Genomic DNA, 24,521 nt, shown 5'->3' on the forward strand with positions numbered 1-24,521 from the left:
GTTGTTCCTCGGAGGGGAGGAAATCCCGGAAGTAACTCATTGACTCCGCCCACAACCCGTGCTTCAGAGTAGGCTGCACCCACCCCGACCGGCAGGCTGGAAAGGAAAGTCGGAGGCGCATGCACAGAGGACGTCTTGGACGCGGGTACTGAAGCTGTGGAAACGTTCTTAGCGTAAAGACTCGTTGATATGTCATCTGTCAGTGCGTTCCAAGCCTGCACTTAGCAGTTTGCAGGCCTTGGCTTATTTAAAGTTAACAATCCCGCGATGTAGAGGCTATTACGATCCCCATTTTCCCATTTAAGCAACAGGCTCAGAGAGGTACAGCCACTGGCCTGGGATCACACAGCCTGAAAACCACCTCTATTTTGAGCTTATGAGTCGTCAATAGGGCGGATACTGCTTATGGAATTTGGTAGGGAAGTAGGGGAGGGGAGCATTCTCTTTCAGAAAAAGAATACAAAATCACACACAGAATTGGATATGAACATGAAAATTTTCTTAGAATAAGAAATAATAACAAATTACATATTTTAAAGAGCTGACAAATACCACAAACATTGCAAAATCCCAAAAGATAACGTAATGTTATTATTAGTTTACTGCCATGACACACCTCTGGGGTATGTTTCCTACTTTTTTGGCTGATGTACTTATTTCATAACATCCTTATCTACAGAGAGAGGGGGAAAGTAAGTGATCTTCCCTCTAGCATACTTGATGGAACTTTTTTTTTTTAACTTGATGGAACTTTTAAAAGTCATTTTCATTTTAAAAAATTTCAACTTCACAAGGCAGCATTGCCAATGCCATCTAAGTTTTTTGGAAACTTATCAAAACTTTTCATGAAGTTTAACTCGTGTTAGCTACACTTTGGAAAACGTTTCAAGGCTACCTTCTGGCTCAGTCCTTTAATTCTTGACTCATTTTCATTATGCAGGTGCTGCTGGAGGGGGCCACCAGAGGACCGTTCATACCACAACAGACTGGCCTTCCACCTAGTGAGTCAGCACCTTGAACAATAGGACTATTCTGGAAGCCATTCCTACCAGGACAACTAGTTAGGTAATAATTTAAATATAGCTAAAAATATCTATGAACCACATCAAAATATTCCATGGAACCCAACCTAAATGTACCCTCAACTCACCTGCCCCTTCCCTAGATCCCATCAGTGCCTGAGGCCGCTCCAGCACCACCCATGGTAAGGAGAAATGCAACATGCGGAAATAGAACTGGGAAAAGCCAGTGGTCTAAACCAATTGCATTTTAAATACCTTCCTTTTGCAAATTTTACAAAGACATCAGATCTTAGGAACACCTTGCTAGGACCATGGAAGGGCCTATGCAAATCAGGGGCCCTGAAGCTTCTGTGAGCTTTACTATAAACCCACTCTGAATACCGATCACGATGCATTTATTGAATGTCCATTTATTGAATGTGTGCCAGAGGCTAGTGCCAGAAATCCTGCCCTGGAATATAACAGCTAGTCCTGACACTGCCACCAGCTGTTGGTGGGGCCTCCTTCCTTCTCTGTGTGTGAGTTTTCCCACCTGGAGAATGAGTAATACTAAAAGACTAACATTTAGGGTTATTATGAGGCCCAGATATAAAGCTCACTAAACGGTCCAGTTAAGAACCTGGGGGCTTTGCAGTCAGAGAGACCTAGATGAGAATCCCAGGGGGGAAAAAATCAAGGCTTCCTCTTACCAGCTTGGGACTGCCCACAAGTCATGCCTTTTCTGTGATCTTCCCTTTCTTCATCTGTAAATGGAGTTTGATTCATTTGTTCATTCATTCATCCAGCATTTCCTGAGCACTTGCTGTGTTCCAGGCATTTTTCTGGATCCCGGGACTTGGTACCTCAGTGAAGAGACAAAAAACGCCCATGCTCTAGTGAAAGGGAGACAGGCAATAAAATACAAATAAATAAATGGCAGGTGGTGATAAGTGGTATGGAAAAAATAAAGCAGAGGTAAAGGGGAAGGGGTGGTCAGAGATGGTGTCTCAGAGAAGCTGGCTTAGAGCAGAGACTTGAGGTCAGTGAAGGAGCTGGCCTTGTAGTCCAAGGGTAAAGCATTCCAGGAAAAGGAAACAGTGAGTGCAAAGGCACTGAGATGGGAGCATCCCTGATGCATTTAAAGAATAGTGAGGCGGTCAATATTGAGTGAGTAGAAGTGTGGTAGAAGATGTTTGGGAGAGAGCCAGAAGCCAAGTCATCTAGGGTCTTGTAAGCCATCTTGAGATCTTTGCATTTTGCTCTGAGTGAGAAGGGGCCCACTGAAAGTGGAGGGCAGCAGGGACATCATTTTAATCACGTCATGAGTGATCATACTGTGTTAAGAAGAGGCTGGGTTAAAATAATTCGAATGAGATTAAATGGTACAACCTATGGAAAACATTTTGGTAGCTCCTCATAAGGTTCAACATAGAATTATCAAATGATTCAGCAATTCTGGTCCTAGGTATATACCCAAGAGAACTGAAAACTGATGTTCAAATAAATCCTTGTACATGAATCTTCATAGCAGTACCATTCATGATAACCAAAAGGTGGCAATGACCCAAATGTCTATCAGTAGCTGAAAGGATAAACAAAATGTGATCTAGCCATAAATGGAATATTATTCAGCAATAAAAAGGAATGGAGTATCGATTCATGCTATAACATGAATGAACCTCGAAAACATTGTGCAAAGTAAAGGAAGCCAGACACAGAAGGTCACATAGTGTATGATTCCATTCATATGAAATGTCTAAATCAGGCAAATCCAGAGAGATAGAAAGCACATTAGTGGTGGTGGGGGCTGGAATTGGGACATGGAGACTGGGAATGGGAAGTCATTGTTTAATAGGTGTGGGGTCTCCTTTGGGGAATGATGAAAATGTTTTGGAACTAAATAGAGATGATGTTTTCACAACACTGTGAATGTATGAAATGCCTCTGGTTTGTGCCATTGAATGCTATTTTTATGTTTATGGCTTTCACCTCAATTTAAAAAATTTTAAGGAAAAGATTTAAAAAATAATTCAAATGAGAGATGATGGTGGCTTTTCCGAGGGTGGTAGCCATGGAGGTGGGAAGACGTGGTTAGAATCTGCATATTTTCTGAAGGTAGGGCTGACAATTTGCTGATGGATTGGGTGTTGGGAGGGGAAGAAAGAGAGGCATCAAAAATGATTGCAAGGTTTTTGATCTGAGAAGCTGCCAAGATGAAGTTTCCATTTATTGAGATTAGATGAATTGCAAGTGGGGGAGGCAGGGGGAGACTGGGGATTGGGAGTTTGGTTTTGGACGCGTTGAGGTACCTAATAGACTTCCCAGAGGAAGTGTTGAGAACGTAGCTGAATAGATGAGTCTGAATTCAAGGGTGAGGTCCAGCCTAGAGATATAAATATGAATTTGGGAGGCCACCCCCAGAGGAGTAAGTGGAGAGAGAAGAGGACCAAGGACTGAGCCCCAAGACCCTCCAATGTTTAAAGACTTCATAGATGAGGAAGAAACAACAGAGGAATTTGGGGAGGAGCAGCCACTGAGATAGGAGGGAATTCATGAGTGTGGGGTGTCTTAGGAGTCAAGGGAAGAAAATAAACCTAGGAAGAGGATGTGATTATCAGAGGGAAGTCTCAAGTAACATATGGGCAGGTCACTGGACTCTTGGATTGAGCCATAGGGAGGTTCCTGGTCACCTCAAGAATTGATTTGGTCAAGTGGTGGAGCCAAACCCCAAGTGGAGTGATTCAGGAAGGACTGGAGGAAAGGAACTGGAGACATTAGTACCAATAACTATTTTGGAGGGTTTTGTTGTCAAAGGCAGCAGACCATTAGGACTGTAGCTAGACAGGGTTAATAAAGCTTGTTTTTATTCGAGCGTGTTTTTACACCAATGGGAATGATCTAGAAGAGAGGGGAGAACTGATAATGCAGGAGAGAAGGAGAGAATGGCTTGATTTACATCCGAGTAGGCAAGAGAGAATGGGATGTCGTGCACATTTGAAGTGGCCTTGGCTAGGTGTGTTTCCATCATCAGCAGGAAGGAAGGCAGAGAATAGGGTCTCTGGTGCAGGTAGCAAGGATAAATGTGTTAGGAACCAGAAGATCTCTTCTGATGGCTTCTCTTCTCTCTGAGAAATGGGAGCAAGGTCAAGGGTGAGAGTGAGGCCAGGAAGGAGGTGGTAGAGGTTGAAGGAGGGAGGAGGTGTGACACAGGCTTCCAGAAGTGTGGAAGAGTGCAGGGGCATGAGCAGAGCTTTCAGGCATGAAATGACGGTGAGCCCAGTCTCACTGCAGTGTGTTTTTGTCTAGCCACATTAAATGGGTGCAGGCAGGCAGGCGAGTTAGGTGAGAATTGCCTGCCGATCTCATTCACATAAAAGCTGGGAACGGGACCTGGCACCTGGTTAATACTGGAAAGGAGGGCAATTGTGATAGTTATAAGTGCTTTGATTTGGGAAACAGAAGGACCGTGAAAAGAATAGGGACTAGGGTCTTGTCCCACCTTATCCTTTCACAGATAGGGGAACAGAGGTCCAGTTGAGTCCTTTCCAGGTTTCACACACTCTAACGTGAGTTTTTAATGAGAGATGCTATTATTACTATACTTGTAAAATGTCCCCAAAGCTAAATCTATCATGAAATTTACCAAGGCAATTAACAAATATGCCCCAAACCCCTCTGGATTGTCCTGTCTGATGATTACAGCTGTAATAATACAGAGCTTTCATTAAGCCCTAGGTGCTTTTTTTTTTTTAAGCCCTAAGTGCTTTTCCTGCATCATCTCATTCAGAGGCAGCGAGGTGGTGAATGAATGTGTCTGCCTGGGTTTAAATCCTAGCTCTCCTTCTTCTGGTCACCTCTGTGTGTCAGTTTTCTCATCTGTAAAATGAGAGTGATACCAAGTTGTGAAGAATAAATTAGTTAATACCAATAAAGTGCTTAGCACAGCACCCATGATGTAGTAAGCGCATAATAATCAGTGGTCAATATCATCACATTGAAACTTCTTAACAATATAGAAAGGAGGTGCTATTATGAGTCCTTGTTTACTGTGACAGTGGCTAAAATATTAAAGTGTTAGTATTCAAAGCCTCATATACACATGTGTAAATTTATAGTAATTCTGGGTAGAGATTAAAAACTAAAGCAGCCCAGAGAAGCTAAACTGATCTACATAGGAAAGGACATAAAGCGTTACTTTTAAATGCGTTAGATTGGCAAAAACTAGACAGTCTAAGAACACCAAGTCCGGGAGAAGTATGTGGAAGAATGGGTCATTCGGTACTGATGGCAGGAGTATTAATAAGTGTATCCTTTCTGGAGGACAATCTGGCAATACTTTCAGAAGTTAAATCTGAGGATGCTCTATTACCCCCCTCTCTAAATGAGGTGTGTATGAAACAAACAAACAAACAAACAAACAAAGTGTGTATGAGGGTAAGCATTGAGTGGAGTTTAAGTAGCGAAGGGTTGGAAAGAATTTGATGTCCATCATTAAGTCTCAAGTAGTGGAATGTGGCATATATGCCGGAACACCCCACGGCAATATAAAAGATAGAAGCTGACATCCATACAATGCATAGTAATGCTTACTAAATGCTTTAAGATGCCAGCTTGCAACGATCCTGAAAGCTGCCATTATTTAACAACGCTCATTTTACAGATAGAGAAACTGAAGCCCAGAGAGGTTCGGTAACTTACCCCAGGTTATTCAGCTAGTGAGCAGCCAGGCTGGGACTTGAACCCAGGTTAAGTCTCTCCGGAGTCTTTAAGACTCACTCCTCAGAAGCTGGAAATCAGCACAGCCACACCAAGAGCTCTCAAAAAAAGCACCAAGGAAGAAAGACAATGAGGTTTGCTGCTCGATGACATTTTTGCCAATTTAAAACACGGACAATGAAACTGACCTGAAGGATGCACAGGGAACTTTGTAAAAGACTAAAAGAAGGACCCGAGGCCAAAAACGGAGCCCACTAGTGTGGGTGCCTATGGGAGGGGGGCAGATGCAAGGTGGAGGGAATTACTAAAATGAAATTTGACCAAAGATTATTGCGTCAAATCAGCTTTAGCCTGTAAGCTTGTGGTTCTGAGCTAGAAAAGCATCAAGGTTTGGGGTCGGGGCCTGGGGGAGGGGGGTTCAGGTAGATTATGGAAGGGGTAGGGGCATACATTGGAGAAATTTGGCTGAGCAGAGAGGCACATGTGGGAAAGCAAGACAGCGTAGTAAAGTTAAGGGGGTGGCTTCTGCAGCCAGGCTGCCCTGTTCAGTTCCCAGCTTGGCTACATGTGACAACCTCCTGGTACCTCCGCTTACCCATCCACATTTGTAAAGCCATACCCAGTGGAGAGATGCAAAGAAAGCTCCTTCTCCCTCCACCAAGCGTAAGGCAAGAAATCTATATTGTTCCTCAATGTTCTTACAGAAGCCCCACTTTTATTTTTCTTGCACATGACACAGTGGATGAGCTGCCTCGCCTTTTTAAAGGTTGGCTCCAGCTGCTGTCAAAAGGATAAGGCCAGGGTGGGAGCGAGGAGCCCAGGAAAGGGGCTCCTATGAGAGTCCAGATGGGAGCTGATGGGGGCCTGGACCTTGATGGTGTTGATAGAGGTGGCGAGATGGGGTCAGATTTGGAATCTAAAAGTGCAGCAGCAAAGGTTTGCTGATGGATTGGATGTGGGTGTGTGGGAAAGAGCGAGGTGTCAAGGGCGAATGGAGGTTTTTGGACTGAGCAACTGGGAGAGTTTGGAATTTATCCCGGAGACTGTAGGAAGTCATAGGAAGATGCTGAGGCTGGGTGGGGGAGGGGACGTGTTCAAATGCCATCATCACCAAGGAGGCAGCCAGGACCAGGAACACAGGCCCGAGACAGGAGAGGGGGATGGATTCCAGCCCGTCTCAGCCCCCAACTCACTGTGGGCTCCTGGGCAAGATAAAGCTGTTCTATAGACCTCCATTTCCCCATCCTATAAAAAGGCTGTTAGAAATAAAAGACCCTTTAGTTCCTCTCAGCACAGTAATTTTTTGCACTATGATTGTCTTGACTTAAATATCCCCAAGGTCAGATAAACACACAAGCATCGTGTGAGGTCTTCACTGTCCTTCCCAAAGCCCAGCCTCACCCCACTGGACAGGACATAGAACCTCTCTGGGCTGGGAGCCTGGGGAGCAGTATCAGTGACACTGGCAGCCAGTGTTTGTTGAGTACACATTCTGTGCCAAGGGCTATCTGCGCTCCAACATACTGAGACCAGACTGGAGCCCTGAGAGGTGGGTGCTTTATGATCACTCCCATTTGTAAACAGGGATCTGAGGCTGCGGAGAGGTGAAATGATTTGCCCAAAGGCATATGGGAGAACCAAGGCTCCAGTGATGAGTCCCCACCTGCACTGCTATCTCTCGCTCTGGTCCAGCCACCAGCACCTCTCACCTGGATAGTCCCAGTCACCTCACTGGGATCCTTACTTCTACCCCAGCCCCCAACATAGCGTTCTTCATGTGCAGCCAGAAGGATCTTGTGATAAAACTCAAGTCAACTCAGGTCCTTTCTCAAAACCCTCCATGGTGCCCATCTCACTCAGAGTCCAAGCTAAGTCTTTACCGTGGCCCTCTAGGCAGACACAGTCTGTTCCCTACCTAACTCTCTGGCCTCATCCCTCCCACTCTGCCCCCTTCCCACCCCCATATGCTTCTCTAGCTTCCCTGGCTCCTCCTTTTTCCTCCAATAGGCCACAGCACTCCTGCCTCAGGGCCTTTGCACTTGCTCTTCCATCAGAGACCCACATGGCCCACTCCCTCACCTCCTTCAGATTCTGCTCAAATGTCACCTCAGGGAGGCCTTTCTTGTCCACTCTATTTTAAACTGCAGCCTCTCTCCACTCCCCTGCATCCCAATCCCTCCTTCCCCTTCCTTGATGTACTTTTTTCTCTTCAACTCTTAACAATCACCTAACAAACTATGCTTTACTTCTTTTGCTTGTTTATTGTCTACCTCCCTAGAATGTGAGCTCATGAGGTCAAGAATTTGTGTCCCTGCCATATCTCCAGTGCCTACAACAATCCCCAACACATAGGAAGTACTCAAAAAAAATTTTTGTCAGATGGATAAGTGAGGATCTGCCTTTATAGTTGATGCTTGTAACTTCTCTACGTTGTGTATGATACACTGCATTCACTGATTTATGTGTTGGGTTCCAGCTTCCCTGCTCCTGCTGGGGTCCAGGAAAAGAACCCTTCCTCCCTGGAGTCTGTTCTGGCTCAATCCCAGCCTCCATGCCCGTTTGATGCCCAACTCACTCCCCTGCTTAAAATCCTCCAAAGACTCTGGGATTCCACCTTGTAACCTACACACCAGGGTTTTTCATACTGTTGCTCACAACTGGTTAGAAATCAACCAGCATTTTCCAATAGACTAGAATAGATCACAGTCTGTGCACAGAGTATAGACATAGTATATAGACGAAAGTATAGATGAAGTATGATCTAAAGAAACTTGCATTTCAGTGTTATATGCATTGAATCTTGATGTAAACTTGTTTCTTGCTGTGGGTCAGAAAAGTCTGCCAAACCCTGCACTCCACCGACCTGCTTCTCCTTCATCCCATGTACAGACTGGATGGACGATATTAACAGCAACTTAGATTCCTCTCTCTGCTGGGACTCAGGCCAAGTGGTTTTACCTGCTTTGGTTCTTGGATTCCTTGGCACACCCCAAGCACCATTGTGATTCCCAGTTGACAGATGGTGAGACTGAGGCCCAGACTGGAGAAATCTCATGCCTCAGGCCACCAGGCTGGGAGGAAGAAGAGCAGGGCTTAAGTCCCAGCCAGCCTCCCTCCTGGGCCTGCCCACTTGCCCGCTTTTCTGGCCCCTCTCAAGCTGCTTTCCACCTACACAGAGAACTCAGTTATGCCAGCTCATCCTCAGAGCCCCCAGTTGCAAGCTGTAGATCCTTCAACACCCCAGCCAGCAGTACTGTTTGAAGCCCCCTTTTGCAGACTAGTAAACTGAGGCTAGAAAGCGTTTCCAAGAATCTGCCATCCTATCATTCTTCTCCCAGCTCCCCTCTTTGAGAGGCAGGAGAGAGAATAGGCTAAGGATGTGTCTTTGACTGCCTGGGTTCAAATCCCATGCTTCCAAACTTTGTAGCTGTGTGATCTCAAGCAAGCTCACTGAGCCTCAGTTTCCTTTTCAGCAACATAGGAATAATAATAGTGCCTACCCATAAAGCCATGCTTAAGACTTAAATAAGTTTGCATACATACAAAATTCTTAGATCAATGGCCACACCCCTTGGCTGGGAATCTTCCCAACAACCCTGTGAAATTGGACAATGTTTTGCCCCCTAACTTTGTCACAGAGAAAGCTAGAAAGTGGGAGAGTCCAAATTTGGATGCAGAGCTACCTGAGCCTTTAACCAGCAAGTCTCAATAGTCCTGGGATATTCATATCAACAGCGACAGCAGCAAAAACGTTTTCCAAATTAAGGAACATGAGACTCAGAGGGTGAAGACATGCCCAAGTCACACAGCATGTCAATGGCAGAGCCCAGTTTCAAAACCAGGCTTGTGTGTGTCCAGTACAGGCTGACCTTTGTCCCATGAGCCCCTCCATAAAGCTCTGATGGGGCAGGAGGAGAAAGCAAGTTGAGGGCTGCTCTTGCTTCCAGCTCGGTCGCTGGCTCCAGCCCCTGCTCAGCCGAATGTGACTGCTTCCCTGAACGCTCTCAAGTGGGGGTACTGGGGTGGCATGGATGATGGTAGAGGGTGTAGCAGCCCCCTTCGCCCGCCTCTGATTGGGGCCCTGCAATCCCCCAGGATTTGGTGCTTGGAAAGCTGACGTTGGGTTGCTATGGCAATAGGTTTGGGGCGGTTGCCATAGCAGCAGAACTAGCCTGGGTTTAAAAATATCTAGGAGGAGGTTTGTGTTTGTGTGTGAGTGTGAGTGCGTGACCAACCGTGCTGTTGTGTGTGTCCAAATGGGAGGGCTTGTTGGGGGGGTATTGCAGAGCTGAGGCTACAGGCATGACGTGGGAATGAGAGCTGAGCAGCACACGGACTCTATGTGTGTTATGTGTTCGCTGAGTGGTTTGTGAGGTCCTATGCATTTTGTGCATTGGACTATGTGGACCACGTATCTAAATGTGTGTGCTTACCCCATAAGTGTGGAAGACACAATTCCGTTTGTCAGTCTGTATATTACATGTCATTAACATGTACGCTTTATGTAACATAGGCTGTGTATGTCTTGTGGCTTTGATCATGTACTTGTAACTTCTCAGGGTGTATGTGGCCAAGTGTGGAGTTGTTTTGGCTCTAAATAGGTGTACCTGGGACATACTCGGATATTAGATTTGTGTCTACCTATCTGTGCATGAGAGCCTCTGGTGTGGCTTTGGGTCCACATGACTGAATGTGCATTATGCATTATAGGTATGTGTGTATGTGTGTGTGTGTGTGTGTGTGTGCCTATCCTCTGTGAGTCTTCTTCATACATCAGAGTGTGCCTGTGTAAAACTGTTGAGCATGCACCTGTGTGTCTGCAGGGGGGCCTGTGTGACTCTGTTTTTGGGGGGGAACTTCACATCTGACTCCATGGATGCTGGGATATACCTATGTGGTGTGTGTATGTGACTCAGAGGGTCTAAGGTGTGGATCTCGGCCTGACCCCAGTATCTCCCTGCATCCCTCTGCCTCTTCCCTGTCTCCATGGCAACCAGCTCCTCAGCTCCCTCCAAGAAGATGGAGGGGGAGGATCCGGACTGCAGTGGACCACAACCCCCTCCCATCGCCCTTCGCTCCGGGGACAATGAGGGGGAGGGGACAGAGGGGCGGCCACCCTATCCACCCCAGGCCATCTGCTACCCTCCCCATCCTGGGGACCTCAGAGCATGGCTAAGGAAGGGACAGGAGTGGGATGGAGCTGAGGGAGGGACCCCCAGCTGCCACAATTACCCCCATTCAGGCCCCCTCTGAGCCTGATCTTGCCTCTGACTGACCTAGGAAGGAAAGAATCCTTGGAGACCAGAAATCCAGGGAGAAGAAAATTCATGTGTCAGTGGAAATTGAATATTAACAATGATTCATTCCAAGGAAGGGACCTCTACTTCCAGGGACTTCGGGCTCTGAAATTAAGCTTGTCCTGTGTTCAAATCCCAGTTTTCCCTCTGTCCACCTGTGTGCCCTTGGACAAAGCCACACTGCATGTTCCTGGGCCTCCATCTTGCCATCTGAAAATCAGGTTTTCTTAATGACATAAATAGTAATACTCACTCTTTAAGAGCCAAAACTGTTTTGTTCCCTCTTGTATCCCAGTGTTTGGGATAGTGCGTGGCACTTAATAGGTTTATAAGTGCTGTTGACTGAATCGAGTGTTAGCTGATAAGTTAGTTAACTGACATGCTTTAAGTCAGATATTCATTGAATTCAACTCCCTAGGTCCTTGCAGTAACACTGTGTTGATTCTTCAAGGGATGGGTGAAAGATTTCAGCAGGAACTTCCCAGCTGTCAGGGTTGGGTGACATGTGAAGCGGGATCTCTTATCGCCACTAAGTGATGTCAAGTGTCTGAGGCTCAGTTTCCTCATCGTAAAATGGGGATAACAGGAGTACCTCACAGAGTTGGCTGCTCTAGGGATTAGATGTGATAACATTTGTGAAGTGCTTGCTTAGACCGGACCTGGCACATGGTAAGTGCTCAATAAACTTTCATTACAGGTGAGGGGTAGGGAAGGTTTGGAGGAGCCCAGGGTCTTTATCGAAGCCTGGGGGAGCCTGGTCCCTCTCGCAGCTGCGGGAAGGGGCGGGGTCAATTCAGGGGGCGTGGTCCAGGCTTCAAGGGCAGGCCAATGGGGGCGCCGAAGGGCGTGGCCCTGACCTGCATGGGCGTGGCCTTGAGCGGGTGGGAGGGGCCAGGACTCTGTGGGAGCCTCCGGGAAGAAGATGCTCGGGCCAGCAGCCACCGCCAGCCCCGCCGCCGCTGCCGCCCGCGCCTGCCGCCCCCCGGGTCCCCACTAACGGCCGCCACCACCTCCCACCTCCGGCCACATTCCTCCGGCCCCCCGCCCCGGGCAGGGTCTGGGGGGCTCGGCCCTCCGCCCCGGGGAGCAAAGAGGGGTGTCCAGTTCCCCCAGTGGCGGGGCTAGTCCCCGGCGTCCGTGATCTTGAGAGAGACCCCACCCCTCAGTTCTCTCTGGGCCCCATCTGAGACCCCCTCTGCCCTCCCATCCTGCTCACATCCGCTCTCCGGGCTCCGTCAGCCCCCCAGAACCAGCTCCCTCCCTCCTTCCATCTCCGGGGTTCCCCCTCCCCCATCCCTCCGCCACAGCCCCCTCCCCCTCCCACATCCCCTTCCCTCCCCCTCCCCTCCCCCGTCCCCCGCCCCCCCCCCACCATGAGGATGATGGCCGCCGGCGCGGTGCACGGCCTCTTCACGGCCTCCGCGGCCCCTCAGCCGCCGCCGCCCCCGCCGCCGCCGCCGCCGCAACCCCAGCCTCCCCAGCAGCCGTCGCCGCCGCCACAGCAGCCGCCGCCGCCGCCGCCGCAGCCGCCGCAGCAGCAGCAGCCGCCGCCCCAGGCCCCCCCCATGGAGCCCGAGGCCCCGGATTCCCGCAAGAGGCCCCTCGAAACGCCCCCCGAGGTGGTCTGCACCAAGCGCAGCAACACGGGAGGTGAGAAAGGGCTGCGGCTCGGTGTGGGGGAGCGGGCAGGGGGCCTCGCCTTTCTCCATCCTCCTCCCCCACAAACGGCAGGTGCAAGGGCTCTGGGGAGGGGAAGGGCGCCCCTCCCTAGACTGGGGAACGGAGAGGGCAGTCGGGGAGGGAGCCGGACCCCTTCTCCGTCTTGCCTCGGCCCGGGGCTGGAAGCTTTGTCTGCGTTGAGAGAGGTTGGGGGGGAGGGGGTGGTAAGTGTCCTTGGGGGCTCGCAAAGGATGGGGGGCGTGGGTCCCTCCGAGCGGGTGTCTCTGTGTCCTTGAGGGGTGTGTGATGTGACCCTTTCAGGGCAGGGGTGTTCCCGGGCTGGCGTGTCCTGGCGAGGAGGGGGAGGGGAAGGAGCTGAGGAGGCCTGTGGACCCTGAGCTTCCCAGCTCCCTCCCTGGGGATGTCCTGAGCAAGGGTTGTCCCGGAGGGAGGCATGTGTGGGTCATGGGCGGGATGGTGCGTGGGGACAAGCTGGGTGGGTGTGTTGGGTGACATGGAGGAATGGGTGGGTGTGTAAAGCTCAGGGAGAGACTAGGTGGCTGGGACAGGTGTGTGTGTATGTTTGTGTGTGCGTGTGAGCCCTGTAAGGCCTGGATGTGTGACATTAGGGATCATGGACATGACAGGAAAGAGGGTGTGTTTGTGAGTGTGTGTGTGTGTGTGTGTGTAAGAGACAGGGTGAGATGAGAGGGGCTGGGCACCATGTTTGAGACCCTCAAAGAGGTAGATGTGACAAGTGTGTGCCTGTCACCCCAGAGGGGACTGTGGCAGAGTGTGACACATGAGTGAGAGGGTGTGTGTGACATGCCAGGGGGTGTGTGTGGGCTGCCGAATGGGCCAGATCTGGGTGTGAGCCACAAGAGGCTGTGTGGATCAGAGGGAGGCAGTTGAGTGTGTGTGACACAGGCGTGTCCCGGGTGGGGTGGGACCAGGAGAAGCTGGTGAGAGGATGTGACAAGAAAAGAGTGTGGGTGTGACTCCAGAGAGGCTGGGGCTGGGTGTGACACACGGAGGTGTGCAACAGTGACATCAGAGGGGGTGTGTGCAACAAGGAAGGTGGGTGTATGACGAGGGAGAGGCTGGGGCTCTGGTGAAACGCATGAGGATGTGTGTGTAACAAGGGAAGGATGGAGGACCATGTGAGAGGGAGCAGGAATGTGTGCCTGTGACACCCAAGGAGTGTGAAAAGGGAAAGTGTATGTGTGTGACACCCAAATGTGTGTGTATGTGTAACAAGGGGAGAGGGTATGTGTGAAATGGTTGATGTGGGGCTGATTCTGTGTGTATGACAAGGGAGTGCGTGTGTGTATGTGTGTGTGTGTGTGTGTGTGAGTGAGATGGCTGAATGTTTGACAACACAGAAGGGGGGTGTGTGTAAGACAAGAGGGATCTTACTGTGTGTGTGTGAGGATGTGTGTGTACCAGAGAATAAAAGACCAGCTGGGCACTCTAGGTGTGTGTCTGCTCTACCCTCGGGGACTCAGGGAAGAGGTAGGGTTTGTCAGGGGACTCGGACCCTGGTCCATTAGCTGCTTGGAAGGAGGGAGACCCCAGAGCAGACAGGCCCCTCCTGGCGGTCACCTTGGCCAAAATCTCCACTTCCTCTCTCCTTTTCCTCCGGATGGGAGAGAGATGGCCTCAGGGCAGAGCACAGTCTTCCCGCAGCACCAGGCATTGTCGTGGGTGGGGTGGGGACCTCCCACCTCCTCTCCTCTGATGAACACCAGCCCAGTCTTTTCCTCCCATCCCAGCACTGCCCTTCTCTCCTGTCCAGGTGGGACAGGATTCAGGGAACCCCTGGCTGCCTGTGAGGGTGTCCAGTAGAAATTGGAGGAAAGGGAAGTTGGGGGAGGGGTGGGTTGGACTTTCCTGTCCTTCTTCCTGCTCCCCCACCCCCAGCACACACATGAATGTGTCCCCGCCACTTCCTTCCCTCCTTCCTGCCTCGCTGCCATTCCCTGCCATTCCCAGTCCTGGAGAGAGTCAGAGAGTCGAGCTGGGAACCCAGGCAGTCCCTGAGCCCAGCCTGACGGTCCAGCCCCACCCCTGCTGGGGGGTAGGGGTGGGGGTCTCATCCTTCTCTTAAAGGGGCTAAAGTGCTCAAAATCTGATCTTTCAGAGCAGCACAACCTAACAGTGTGATGCTGCCAAGGACAGTCAGGTCCAAGTGTTTGGCACCTACTCTGAGTCAGGCTCGGAGATACAGTTAATTTCCCAAGGCAACCCTCAGGGGAGATGACTTGAGCGACTTTTTCAGATGAGAAGTACTGGGGCTCAGCGACATGAAGCCACTTACCCCAAGTCACACAGCTCAGAAGTAGGGGAGCTAGGATCTCTCCAACTCTGGGCTGCCCGGGTCCAGAGCTCATGTGCTCAACCACTGGGCGTCCTGCCTTCTTCAGCAGTGAGGAGACCAGGATGAGCCCTTAGGGACCCTCTCCTCCAGACTCTTCCACCTCCCCTCCTGTTGACCCAGGGGGAAACTGAGGCCCAGAGATACAAAAGAACAGTCCTCTGTTTGCAGAAAGACTCAGGGGCAGACGTTGGCAAGGGTCCAGGACTTTCATCTTAAAATTGAGGGCTCCTTCCGATAACACTTTCATGTCTGTTGGCTGCTGGGTCCACCTCACCCCTTCTCTGAGCCTCTGTGTCACCATCTGCCAAATGGGGAAATAACGATAACCAGAATGAGGATGGTCATAGTAGCTACCAATATTATTGCTTAATGGCTTACATGCAGTATTTCATTTAATTCTCCTAACGCTCTATGATGTAATATTAATAATAATAATTAATATAACAATAGTTAACATTTATGGTGCTACAGTGCACCAGAAAGTATTATGGAAAACACTTGACCAATCATTGAATAATCCTTACAATCCTATTATGTTACCCATCTTACAAGTGACACACTGAGGCACAGAGAGGTTAATTAAGTTGCCCACTGTTGGTCAGCTAAGAAGAGGCAGAGCGTGATTTGAACTTGGGAGGCTGGTTCCATTGTATGGGTAGACATGATTGTGAACCCCATTTTCAGATGAGGAAACTGAGGCTCAGAGGGGTAAGGGTGTCACAGCAAGTCGGGCCAGCCTGGACAGATTGAGCTCTTGCCCATGGTGCCAGTCTACCCATCCTAGGGGCTGAGAGAGGAGATGGTGGCTGTTAAAATTTGCTTCTGGGCACTGTGACTGGCAGGTAGATGCTGTTGAGAGGGAGGCGAGGCACTAAGGACAGGGGGGCTTGGATGAAGAGGCTGGATGGAGGCTCTAGTTAGGAACGCATCAGAGAAACAAATAATCCCAGTCTGGTGGGACAGTAACAAGGAGTGTCCCCCTTGAGCACAGGTGATAACTCTTAAGTGGCCTCCATACTCTTGACTGTATTCCCACCTCTGGCACCCCCATGTATATGGAAACAGCAACTCCCTACCACAGACACACACATACACACCTCACACCCCAAACGCAGCTTCCTCCCGCCAAGTCTTGCTCCCAACATCCTCACTCTTTCACACAAAGCCAGTTTCACCAAGGTTAAGAGCCCAAGAGGGAGACCTTCAAGGGTACATCTCATCACTGTCACATGCTTGGTGTGGGCCCCTCAGGCAAATGGTGTCCCTGCTCTGAGCCTCAGTCTCCTCATCTGGAAAATGGGAACCGTAAGATCTACCTCCTACCTCTCTAGTCTGTTGTGTGGGTTAAATGAGATTGTGTGTGTGAAGCACCCGGCATCAGGCCTGACAGATACTAAGTGCTCCATAAACAATAGTCACCATCATCATCATCATCATTATTGCTGTGGAGAATGTCACAGTCCTGTTTGATTATCCAGTGATGATTTGCCCCAAGGAAATCATATTCCATCCACCTTTCTCTCACTTGGAGAGAAAGTCCGACTCAAAGTCAGCATCACACAGCATCTCATCCCTTCAGAACCCATGTCAGTTACGTTATTACATTTCTCTCAGGAACAGGCAACACCGTCATTCACAGAAAGATATCACCCACCTAAGGTCCCACCCTCCTCCGTGGTACCACTCCCACACCACGCCCCCACCATCTCTTGACTTTTCCCAACAGCATCCTCACATGCTCCCAATGACAATACACACATCCCACCCCAGCCGCCTCATACCACCACAGAACACACTGATACTTCCACCCCCGGCCCCCAGACAAGAGCAGCTTCCATGAGGATACACCGCAACCCTGGTTCCCCCCCAAATATATTGTCCCCGCAAAGGACACCTCTGTCACTCGCACTTCTGCCCTGTCTTTGTTGTGACTGGCCACCCTCCCAGATCTGAGCCACCTTTCAGGGTCAACTCTCTGACAAAAAAGCCTCACTCTGACCACAGCATCCCAGATCTCCTGGGTAGGTAAACTTTATTCATGGAGGTAGGGGAGTATTGGTTACTTTCTGAAAGTCTTTGTAAGCATTTCTGAAGAGAAAGGCACAAAAGGCAGGGGGAGACCAGAGACTCAGAATGACTAGAAAACGGAAAAACAGCCCCTTCCCAAGGTCATATTGAAATAGCAGCAGAGGGAAACCAGGAGAGCTGAAGGTGGTATCCTCCATCCCTGTCGGGTGTAGAGGGAGCTGCCTGGACCCCAGGGGAAGAGCGAAGAGGGGACGGGGGTGGATGGGTGGAAAGTTCTGGTGTCTAGATTCTGCTTCGGTAGAAGGAGGAACTTTTTCACAAGCAGAGCTTGAGGGCTGGGGGCTCCGGGGTCAGCTGAGGTCATGTGTCTGCCCTTTGCTACAAGGCAGACTGACAGAGGCCTGGTTTCTTCCTGGAGGAGGCGGGCCTCACATGGCCTGGAATGTAGAAGATTCTGAAGAGGCCCAGAGCAGACTGTTGGCCGCTGTGGGGACTCCTGGGACTTAAAGTCTTGACCTTCTACAGGTGTGAGGTCTCAGCTGCTCACTCTCCATAGGACGCTGGCCTGTGGATGGGCCTCCAAACTTCCCCTACGTTGATATAGGGACCCCCAAGTGCCCACAAGATGACTTAAGGGGGTCCACGAACAAACTTTTTTTTAGATCTTTTTTTTATATTAATGCACTTTGGGAGGAAAAAATATAACCAGCCCTTCAAACTCTGACTCTTAGCAGTGATTTTTTTTAAGAGTCCTCTTGAAATAAATGCATTTACATTTTAAAAGTGAGTGGACTTAAAGGGCACAGACTGTCGGTCTTGTTCCCTGCTGTGTCCCCAGGACCTGAAACAAGGCAGGTGCTCAGAAAGGATTTGTTGGAGGAAAGGAGAAAAGAGGGGGAGAAGAAGAAAAGAAATACTAGTACAGAAGGCTGTAACAAGGGCCAGATTCAGGCAGGTGGCATGAGGAAGAAGAAAATTAGAGATATGCTGGGGGTGGGGAGTGGGAGCAGAGTCTTGTTTCTATCAGTGAGAGGACATCCCTCCTCCCAGAAGCAGGGAGAAGCCTGGGGACAGGTAATGGAGGAAGTGGGGCCTCCCCTCCTCCTATTTCCCAACAAAACCCCAAACCATAGAGACACATTTCCCCATTTATAGTGCACTTGCCATGTGCCAGACACTGTGATGAGAACTTCACCTGTGTTCATGAAATAGGTGATATTAATCATAACGTTGATAATAGTGATGATGATGGCGGTAGTATCTAACATTTCTCAAGTGTTCTACATGCCTAAGACCCTCCTAAGTACTTTATAGTTTATCATGTAATAATGATAGTCACCCTAGGAAGTAGCGCTATCCTGTCCCCATTTTACAGATGAGAAAACTGAGACCCAAAGAGGTGAGGTGATGCACCCAAGGCCATGGAACCCATCAGAGACAGAATTCGCATTCCGCCTAGGGCTGTTTCTGCCCTTTCATTTGGAGATTACTCGGGCAGAACCTGAGGAAGCGGGAACAACAGGGGCAGGGGGCGTCACCAGTTTTCTTCAGAGCAGATGGCCCTGGATGGAGGAAGATGGAGAATGATGTCAAGAAGGAAAGAGGACAGAGTTCTAGTGAGAACGCCCTCCCCATCTTTCTGAACCTCCCAAAGATGGAGCACTGGCCCCCATCTCTGTGTCAGGTGGAGGGGCGGGGCAAGCAAAGGGCCACCTCTGTGAGCCCAGGGAAGAAAGTAATTTCAGCCGGGGAGGGGGTGGTGTCAGGATGATTGATGGAAAGGCACCCTGAGGGGTTAATTACCTAATAGGCTTAATGGCCTGATTAGGCAAGTTTAAGAGGATCGCCTTGGGCTAAAGGAAACCCCTTAATTCTGGGCACCCATCCCCATGCCTGCAAAGCCACATCCAGCTCCTTGCCCCCACACCTCCATCTTAACATGTCAGGGAACCCAGAACCTTCCATCTTAAGGGACCAGGTGGAGAGGGGCAGGGCTGCCAGCCCCCCACCCTGCTCCCACTTTTAACAGCAGTTTCTCTTTTATCTGTTCTGTATGTTGGAGTTTCATGTGAGACATTGAAAATCGGTTTCCTTTGCTTAACAGAAAGAGTTAAAAACCACTAGAGGGTGGTCTGACCTTAAGCTTTGGAAGCAAAATGGCCTGGCTCCTCCCCTCCTTTTCCCAGGGTTTACTGTGTGCCTACTATGCACTGGGCACTGCGTGAGTCCCTGGACACAAAGATGAGCTTCAGTGATGTGATCCACACTGGACTTCTGGGGTAGTTTGCTCTGAAAGCATGAAAAAAAGGGATCCAGGGATTCATCCCCTCCTCAGGGTTTAAGAAAAGCTTCTAAGAAGAAGGGACATTTGAGGGGGGACCTAACAGACAAGACGAATTCACTTGGGGGAGGGAGTTCCGGGCAAAGAGACTGTGCAAAGGCCCTGAGGTAGGAGGGAGGCAGGGAGTTTGAGGAACAAAAAGGAAAGTGTGTCTGCAGGGAGATGAGGATGTGAAGCTGGAGAGGTGGACGAGGCCAAATCACAAAAGGGTCTTAGACTCAGAAGGCTCCTGAATTTCCACCCTGTGAAGACTTAAGGGCAACAGCTTGGTTAGAAGGTAGAAAAGGTTAGGTACTTGCCTTGAGACTTCATGAACAAAGCGCTTTACACGTGACCAAGAAAATTGGTCTGCAAAGAATGACTGAAGCCCCATTAACGACCCGTGGTGCCACCTCACCACCTCTAGGACTGAGCAGGTTGGACTTTAGCTGCCAGCAGGGAAGAGTGTTAAGCATGGGCCAGCCAAGACTGAATCAGAATTGCATTTGAATCTCAGGCCAGCCACTGTCTTGGTGTCCTAGGGCTGGTACCTTTACTTTTCTGTGCGTCAGTTTACCCTTATGTTAGACTTTTTGCGGGGGTGGGGGTTGGCGGTTAGGTTTATTTATTTATTTACTTTAATGTAGGCACTGGGGATTGAACCCAGAACCTCGTGCATGGTAAGCATGTGCTCTAACACTAAGCTGCATCCGTTTCCTCTCCCCTTATGTTAAAATGGAGCTCATTCTACTCACCTCACTGGGCGGTCTTGAGGAATGGATTAGATCAAGCTGGCAAGCACCCAGCACAGCAGCGGGTCAGTAGTGAGGGTTGAGAGCATCCCAGAGTCCAGCCCTCTTCCCTGCTCTCTGCTCGCTGTTTTCCACCAGTCAGACCACCATCACCTCCCAGCTGGACCATTGCAGTTGCCTCCTCACTGGCCTCCCAGCTCTTCCACCTGTGCTTCTCACAGTCTCCTCCCCTCATGGCCCTCAGAGGGAGCTTAAAACCTAAGTCAGATCACATCCCTCCTCTGCTCAGGGCCTTCCCATAGCTTCTACCTCACTTGGAATAAAACCCAGAGACTTCACTTTGGCCTAGAAGCCAGGATGCCCCACCACTATCTCAACCCCTCTCAGCCTGCATCTCCTCCCTTTCATCCTCTGTCAGCCCAAGCCGCACTCCCACTCAAACAACCCAGGCACAATTCCACCCCAGGGCCTTTGCACTTGCTCTTTCTCCACAGAGCCACAGGGTTCTGTTCCCTCCTCCACAGCCGGGAGGCAGGATATTGTAATGGTTCAGAACATGAACTCTGGAACCAGGTTGGGTTCAGATCTCAACCCTGCCATCTACTAGCTATGTGAGCAGGAGCAGTTTCTTCACCTTTGTTTCCTCATCTGTAGAATGGGTTTTTAAGCCCTCCCTCATAAGCATCAGTGTGAAAATTAAAAGAACTCATATTCATAAAGTACTTGAAACAGAGTCTGGCACATATCAGGCGCTCTAGAAGAGTTTGATAAACAAAGAATGCCACATTCCTGGGAAGGGCTTTCCTGGCTACCGGATCTGACAGTACAGCCCCTTACACTCCCCATCCTCTTTCCTGCCTCATTTTGTTTTCTTAGTACCATCCAAAGAAACATACTACATACTGTCTGTCTTCCCCCCTCTAGAAGAATGTAGCTGTGTGAGCTCTTGGCTGAAACACTGACACTCATTTGGCCTTACTTGCCTTATTTGCGAAATCAGGGAGCTTTGTCTGTTTTCTTCATGGATGTTTCAGTAGAACGGTGCCAAGCACGTAGCAGGTGCTCGGTAACTATTGGTGGAATGAATGAATGAATGAATGAATGAATGAATGAAGATCATTACATGTATTATTTTCCTTACTGCTATTCTCTTGGTCATTACTGTTATATGTTACTGTGATCCCCATGGTTTCCCAGCCTCCCTCCCTGGAGTACCATCCAAAGGTGAAGACCCCTCTCCCCTGACCTCCCTCCCCACTGTGTGCCCCTGCAGAGGAAGGGGAATACTTCCTGAAGGTGCTGATTCCCAGCTACGCGGCGGGCTCCATCATTGGCAAGGGCGGGCAGACCATCGTGCAGCTGCAGAAGGAGACCGGAGCCACCATCAAGCTCTCCAAGTCCAAAGACTTCTATCCGGGTGAGCCGCAGCCCGGCCCTCTTCCCCGGGCCTCCCATCCCACCCACCTGGGCCCTCCAGGAGGGGGAAGGGCTGCCCTAGGGGCAGTGAGAGTGGTAGGGGGCCTCCCCTCCCCCTAAGGGGGCTGAGCTGCCCTTGGCCCCCTGGGGCCAGGCCCCAGCAGATGGGGGTGGGGGCAGCGCAAGACAATAGGGCTGCTGCATATTCATGAGCTCATTTGCATGATGTGCTGGCAGATGTGCCCCTTCCCACACACCTGCCCCTTTGGGTCAGTTGGAGGAGCTGGGGGGGGGGTCAGGGAGGCAGGTGTTAGGGTGCCCCTTAGGGCTGGGGGGGCAGCCATCCATATTACACAGACCCTCACTCTTTCCTTTTGGATTTCTCTGTCACCCCATCTTGCCCAGTCTGAGTCGGACTGGTTTTCTGTCTGTGTCATGCTTTCTGTGTTTCTCTCCTTCTGCTTCTGACTTTCCCATCTCTTTTCCCTTTAGTCTCCACTCCCATCCTGCTCTGCTTTTGGCTCTGGCTCACTGGTTCTGTTTGGACATCCCCCATCTCTGTCCTCTGAGTCTCCCAGACATTCTGTCTGTCTCTGCTTTGCCCTCTCCCTCCTCTCCTCTTCCCTTCCCTCGCTGTCTTCCCATCTCTCTCCATCTTTTCCTTCCCCTCCGACTCTCAGATTCTCACATTTTTCTTTCTCTTGCTCTCCCAACTCTCTGTTCAGTCACCCAGTATTTAGTAGCACCTTTCCATCCTCTACCTGGATCATCCCTTATTTCTTGCCTCCCTTACTTGCCCATTTCTACCTTCTTGTTTCTCTTTTTTCCCTAAGTCTGAGCTTCCTCTTGTTTTTTTTTTTCCTCTCTCCAAATCCAGCCGCTTTTCTGCCTCTCCTCCAGTTGTCTCCCTCCCTCCAACCATAAAATTTTCAAGGCCCCTCTGCTCTCTCTCATCCCCCTCAGTGTCTATCTCCCTCCCCAGACCAATGCCTGAGCTTTGACATCTAGGAATCCGGGGAAGGCTCCCTGCATTGCATCTTTGGTCGAGCGCTGGTTCTAGTTCATCCTTAATCCCCTTGGATTTTTTAGGTCAAACACCAGAGCTAGAGCCCAGGGTCAGGACAAATTCATATTCTCTCTCTCTCTCTCAGTCTCTCTTTCTCTCTCTCTCTCCTCCCTCCACCCCCCTGCCTCCCATCTCACTAAGCAGCTTTGGCAAGAGGTTTAGAGAACAGTCCAGGGAACCTGGCCCAACCCCCTTCTCTCATCCACCCTGGCCCAGTTTCCCCCACACCCCTCTAGCCCACAAGATACAGATGAGACTTCTGCTTGGGACATTCATCTAAGGACACTTGGTTCCTTGCCCCTGGATCTCATTCTGTGACATGACACACGTCATCCCCTCCCATCTCAGTGACACACCCCACAGGCCAGGCAGCTGAGAACCCCAGAGGACGGGACAGTCCTTGGCTCTCCTGGGCCAGTGTTCAAACAAGCAATGTGAGCCAGCATCTCTCCCCAGCCCCTGGACGTGCAGCCAGCCCCACTCCCCACCTCTGAATTGGAATTCTCAGATCATAGGCATGTGCTGGCTTCTAACTCAGAGATGCAGGCCACAGGCCCCAAAATCCCAGTCCTGTCCCTAGGACTTCCTAGGACCCACAGGAACATAAGAAATGGTGGTCCTACTGCTTGAGCATGTGTTCCTCTGCTCCTGGCCGACACCTTTCATTCATTCATTCAACATATATTCTCTGAGCATCTTCTCTATGCCAGCGCCCTGCTGGACAGAGATAGGGACACAGCAGTGACTGAGACACCCCAGTCTGGTCCTCACAGATCTCACATCCCAGTAGGGGAGATCAACCAAACACCAGTGATGTCCTAGAGTGGTCAGGGCTGGGATGGGGAAGCCCAGAGGATGGAGGGAGCCCGGACAGGGCACCCGACCCTGCCTGGGGGAGGTCAGGAAGGGCTTCCTAGAGGAAGAGGCCAGAACAATAAGTAAGAATGAGCTGGGTAAAGAGCAGTGAAGGGTGCTTCAGAGAGATGAAGTAGCATGTTCAAAGGCTAGGGAAGAGGGGGAGTGTGGCTGAGGCATAAGAGAACAGGTGAGAAAGGACAATGGAGAAATTGAAAGCGTCCTCTGGGCCTGGTCGGTTCACACACTCAAACACAAAGACATACACACACATGCAGACACACACACTGCACTTACGTGTCTACTACATGAAACAAAAATCTACCTGGCCTTTAACCTGAAGGGAGGAGTAGAACACACAAAGGGTGTCCCCTCCTTGGTACAGGAAACCCCAAACACTAGATTCAATCCTTCTGGGTCATACACGGAGAAACTAAGACCCAGAAAAAGGCAGATACCTGCCCAAAGTCACATAGTCTCCTGTGTGGCTCACCAGTTTAGTGATTCTAGCACTCCTTCCAATTTTGAGCACCTGCCTGAAGCCCTGGACCTGAGCCCCAGAAGAAAAACAGACACACACTCTTTAAAAAATTTTTTTTATTGATTTATAACACATTTGCAGTGAAGTACCAAATCGTAAGTGACTACTTAATAAATTCATATATATTCTTTTTTACTATCAAAAACACAAAAGCAAAATTGCAGTCATTGTATGCCTTTCCCCAACACACACACTCCACACCCCCCAAATTGAGCACTGTGTGGCTTAGTGGTTAAAAGCCCAGACTCTGAAGCCAGACACCTGGGGTTCGAAACCCTGATCTTTCACTACTGGCTGAGGGAACTTGGACAAACCCCAGACCTCTGTGCCTTAGTGTCCTTAGCAGTAAATCAAGAATAATAATGTCGCCTGTCTCATATATTAAAGTGAACAAATATATGTAAAGTGCTTAGAATTGTGCCTGGCGATTGGTGTTATGTAAGCACCAGCTGTTATTATTAGACATTCTTTCAGGGTTTAACTGAGTCCCCCA

At 49.9% G+C, this 24,521-nt stretch overlaps 1 protein-coding gene and 1 long non-coding RNA gene across 3 annotated transcripts in view; both read left to right on the forward strand.

Moving 5' to 3' along the window:
* The first annotated feature begins 56 nt into the window (after window positions 1-56).
* Window positions 57-6,104, forward strand: LOC123614562 (uncharacterized). The gene is made up of 3 exons (XR_006722000.2): window positions 57-145; window positions 941-1,065; window positions 1,166-6,104. It is a non-coding gene; the product is annotated as an uncharacterized LOC123614562 (long non-coding RNA).
* A 3,888-nt stretch (window positions 6,105-9,992) lies between these two features.
* Window positions 9,993-24,521, forward strand: part of NOVA2 (NOVA alternative splicing regulator 2) — a 31,745-nt gene continuing 17,216 nt past the window's right edge. The window contains exons 1-2 of one of the 2 annotated variants that reach the window (XM_074369390.1): window positions 9,993-12,664; window positions 21,424-21,567. In XM_074369390.1, coding sequence (XP_074225491.1) covers window positions 12,388-12,664; window positions 21,424-21,567 — 421 coding nt within the window. In that variant the 5' untranslated portion in view covers window positions 9,993-12,387. Of the gene's footprint in view, window positions 12,665-17,294; window positions 20,216-21,423; window positions 21,568-24,521 lie in introns of those variants that run through there. The other variant, XM_074369391.1, reaches the window with a different exon arrangement.

The sequence above is a fragment of the Camelus bactrianus genome, chromosome 9, assembly GCF_048773025.1.
Source record: "Camelus bactrianus isolate YW-2024 breed Bactrian camel chromosome 9, ASM4877302v1, whole genome shotgun sequence".
Classification (NCBI taxonomy): domain Eukaryota; kingdom Metazoa; phylum Chordata; class Mammalia; order Artiodactyla; family Camelidae; genus Camelus; species Camelus bactrianus.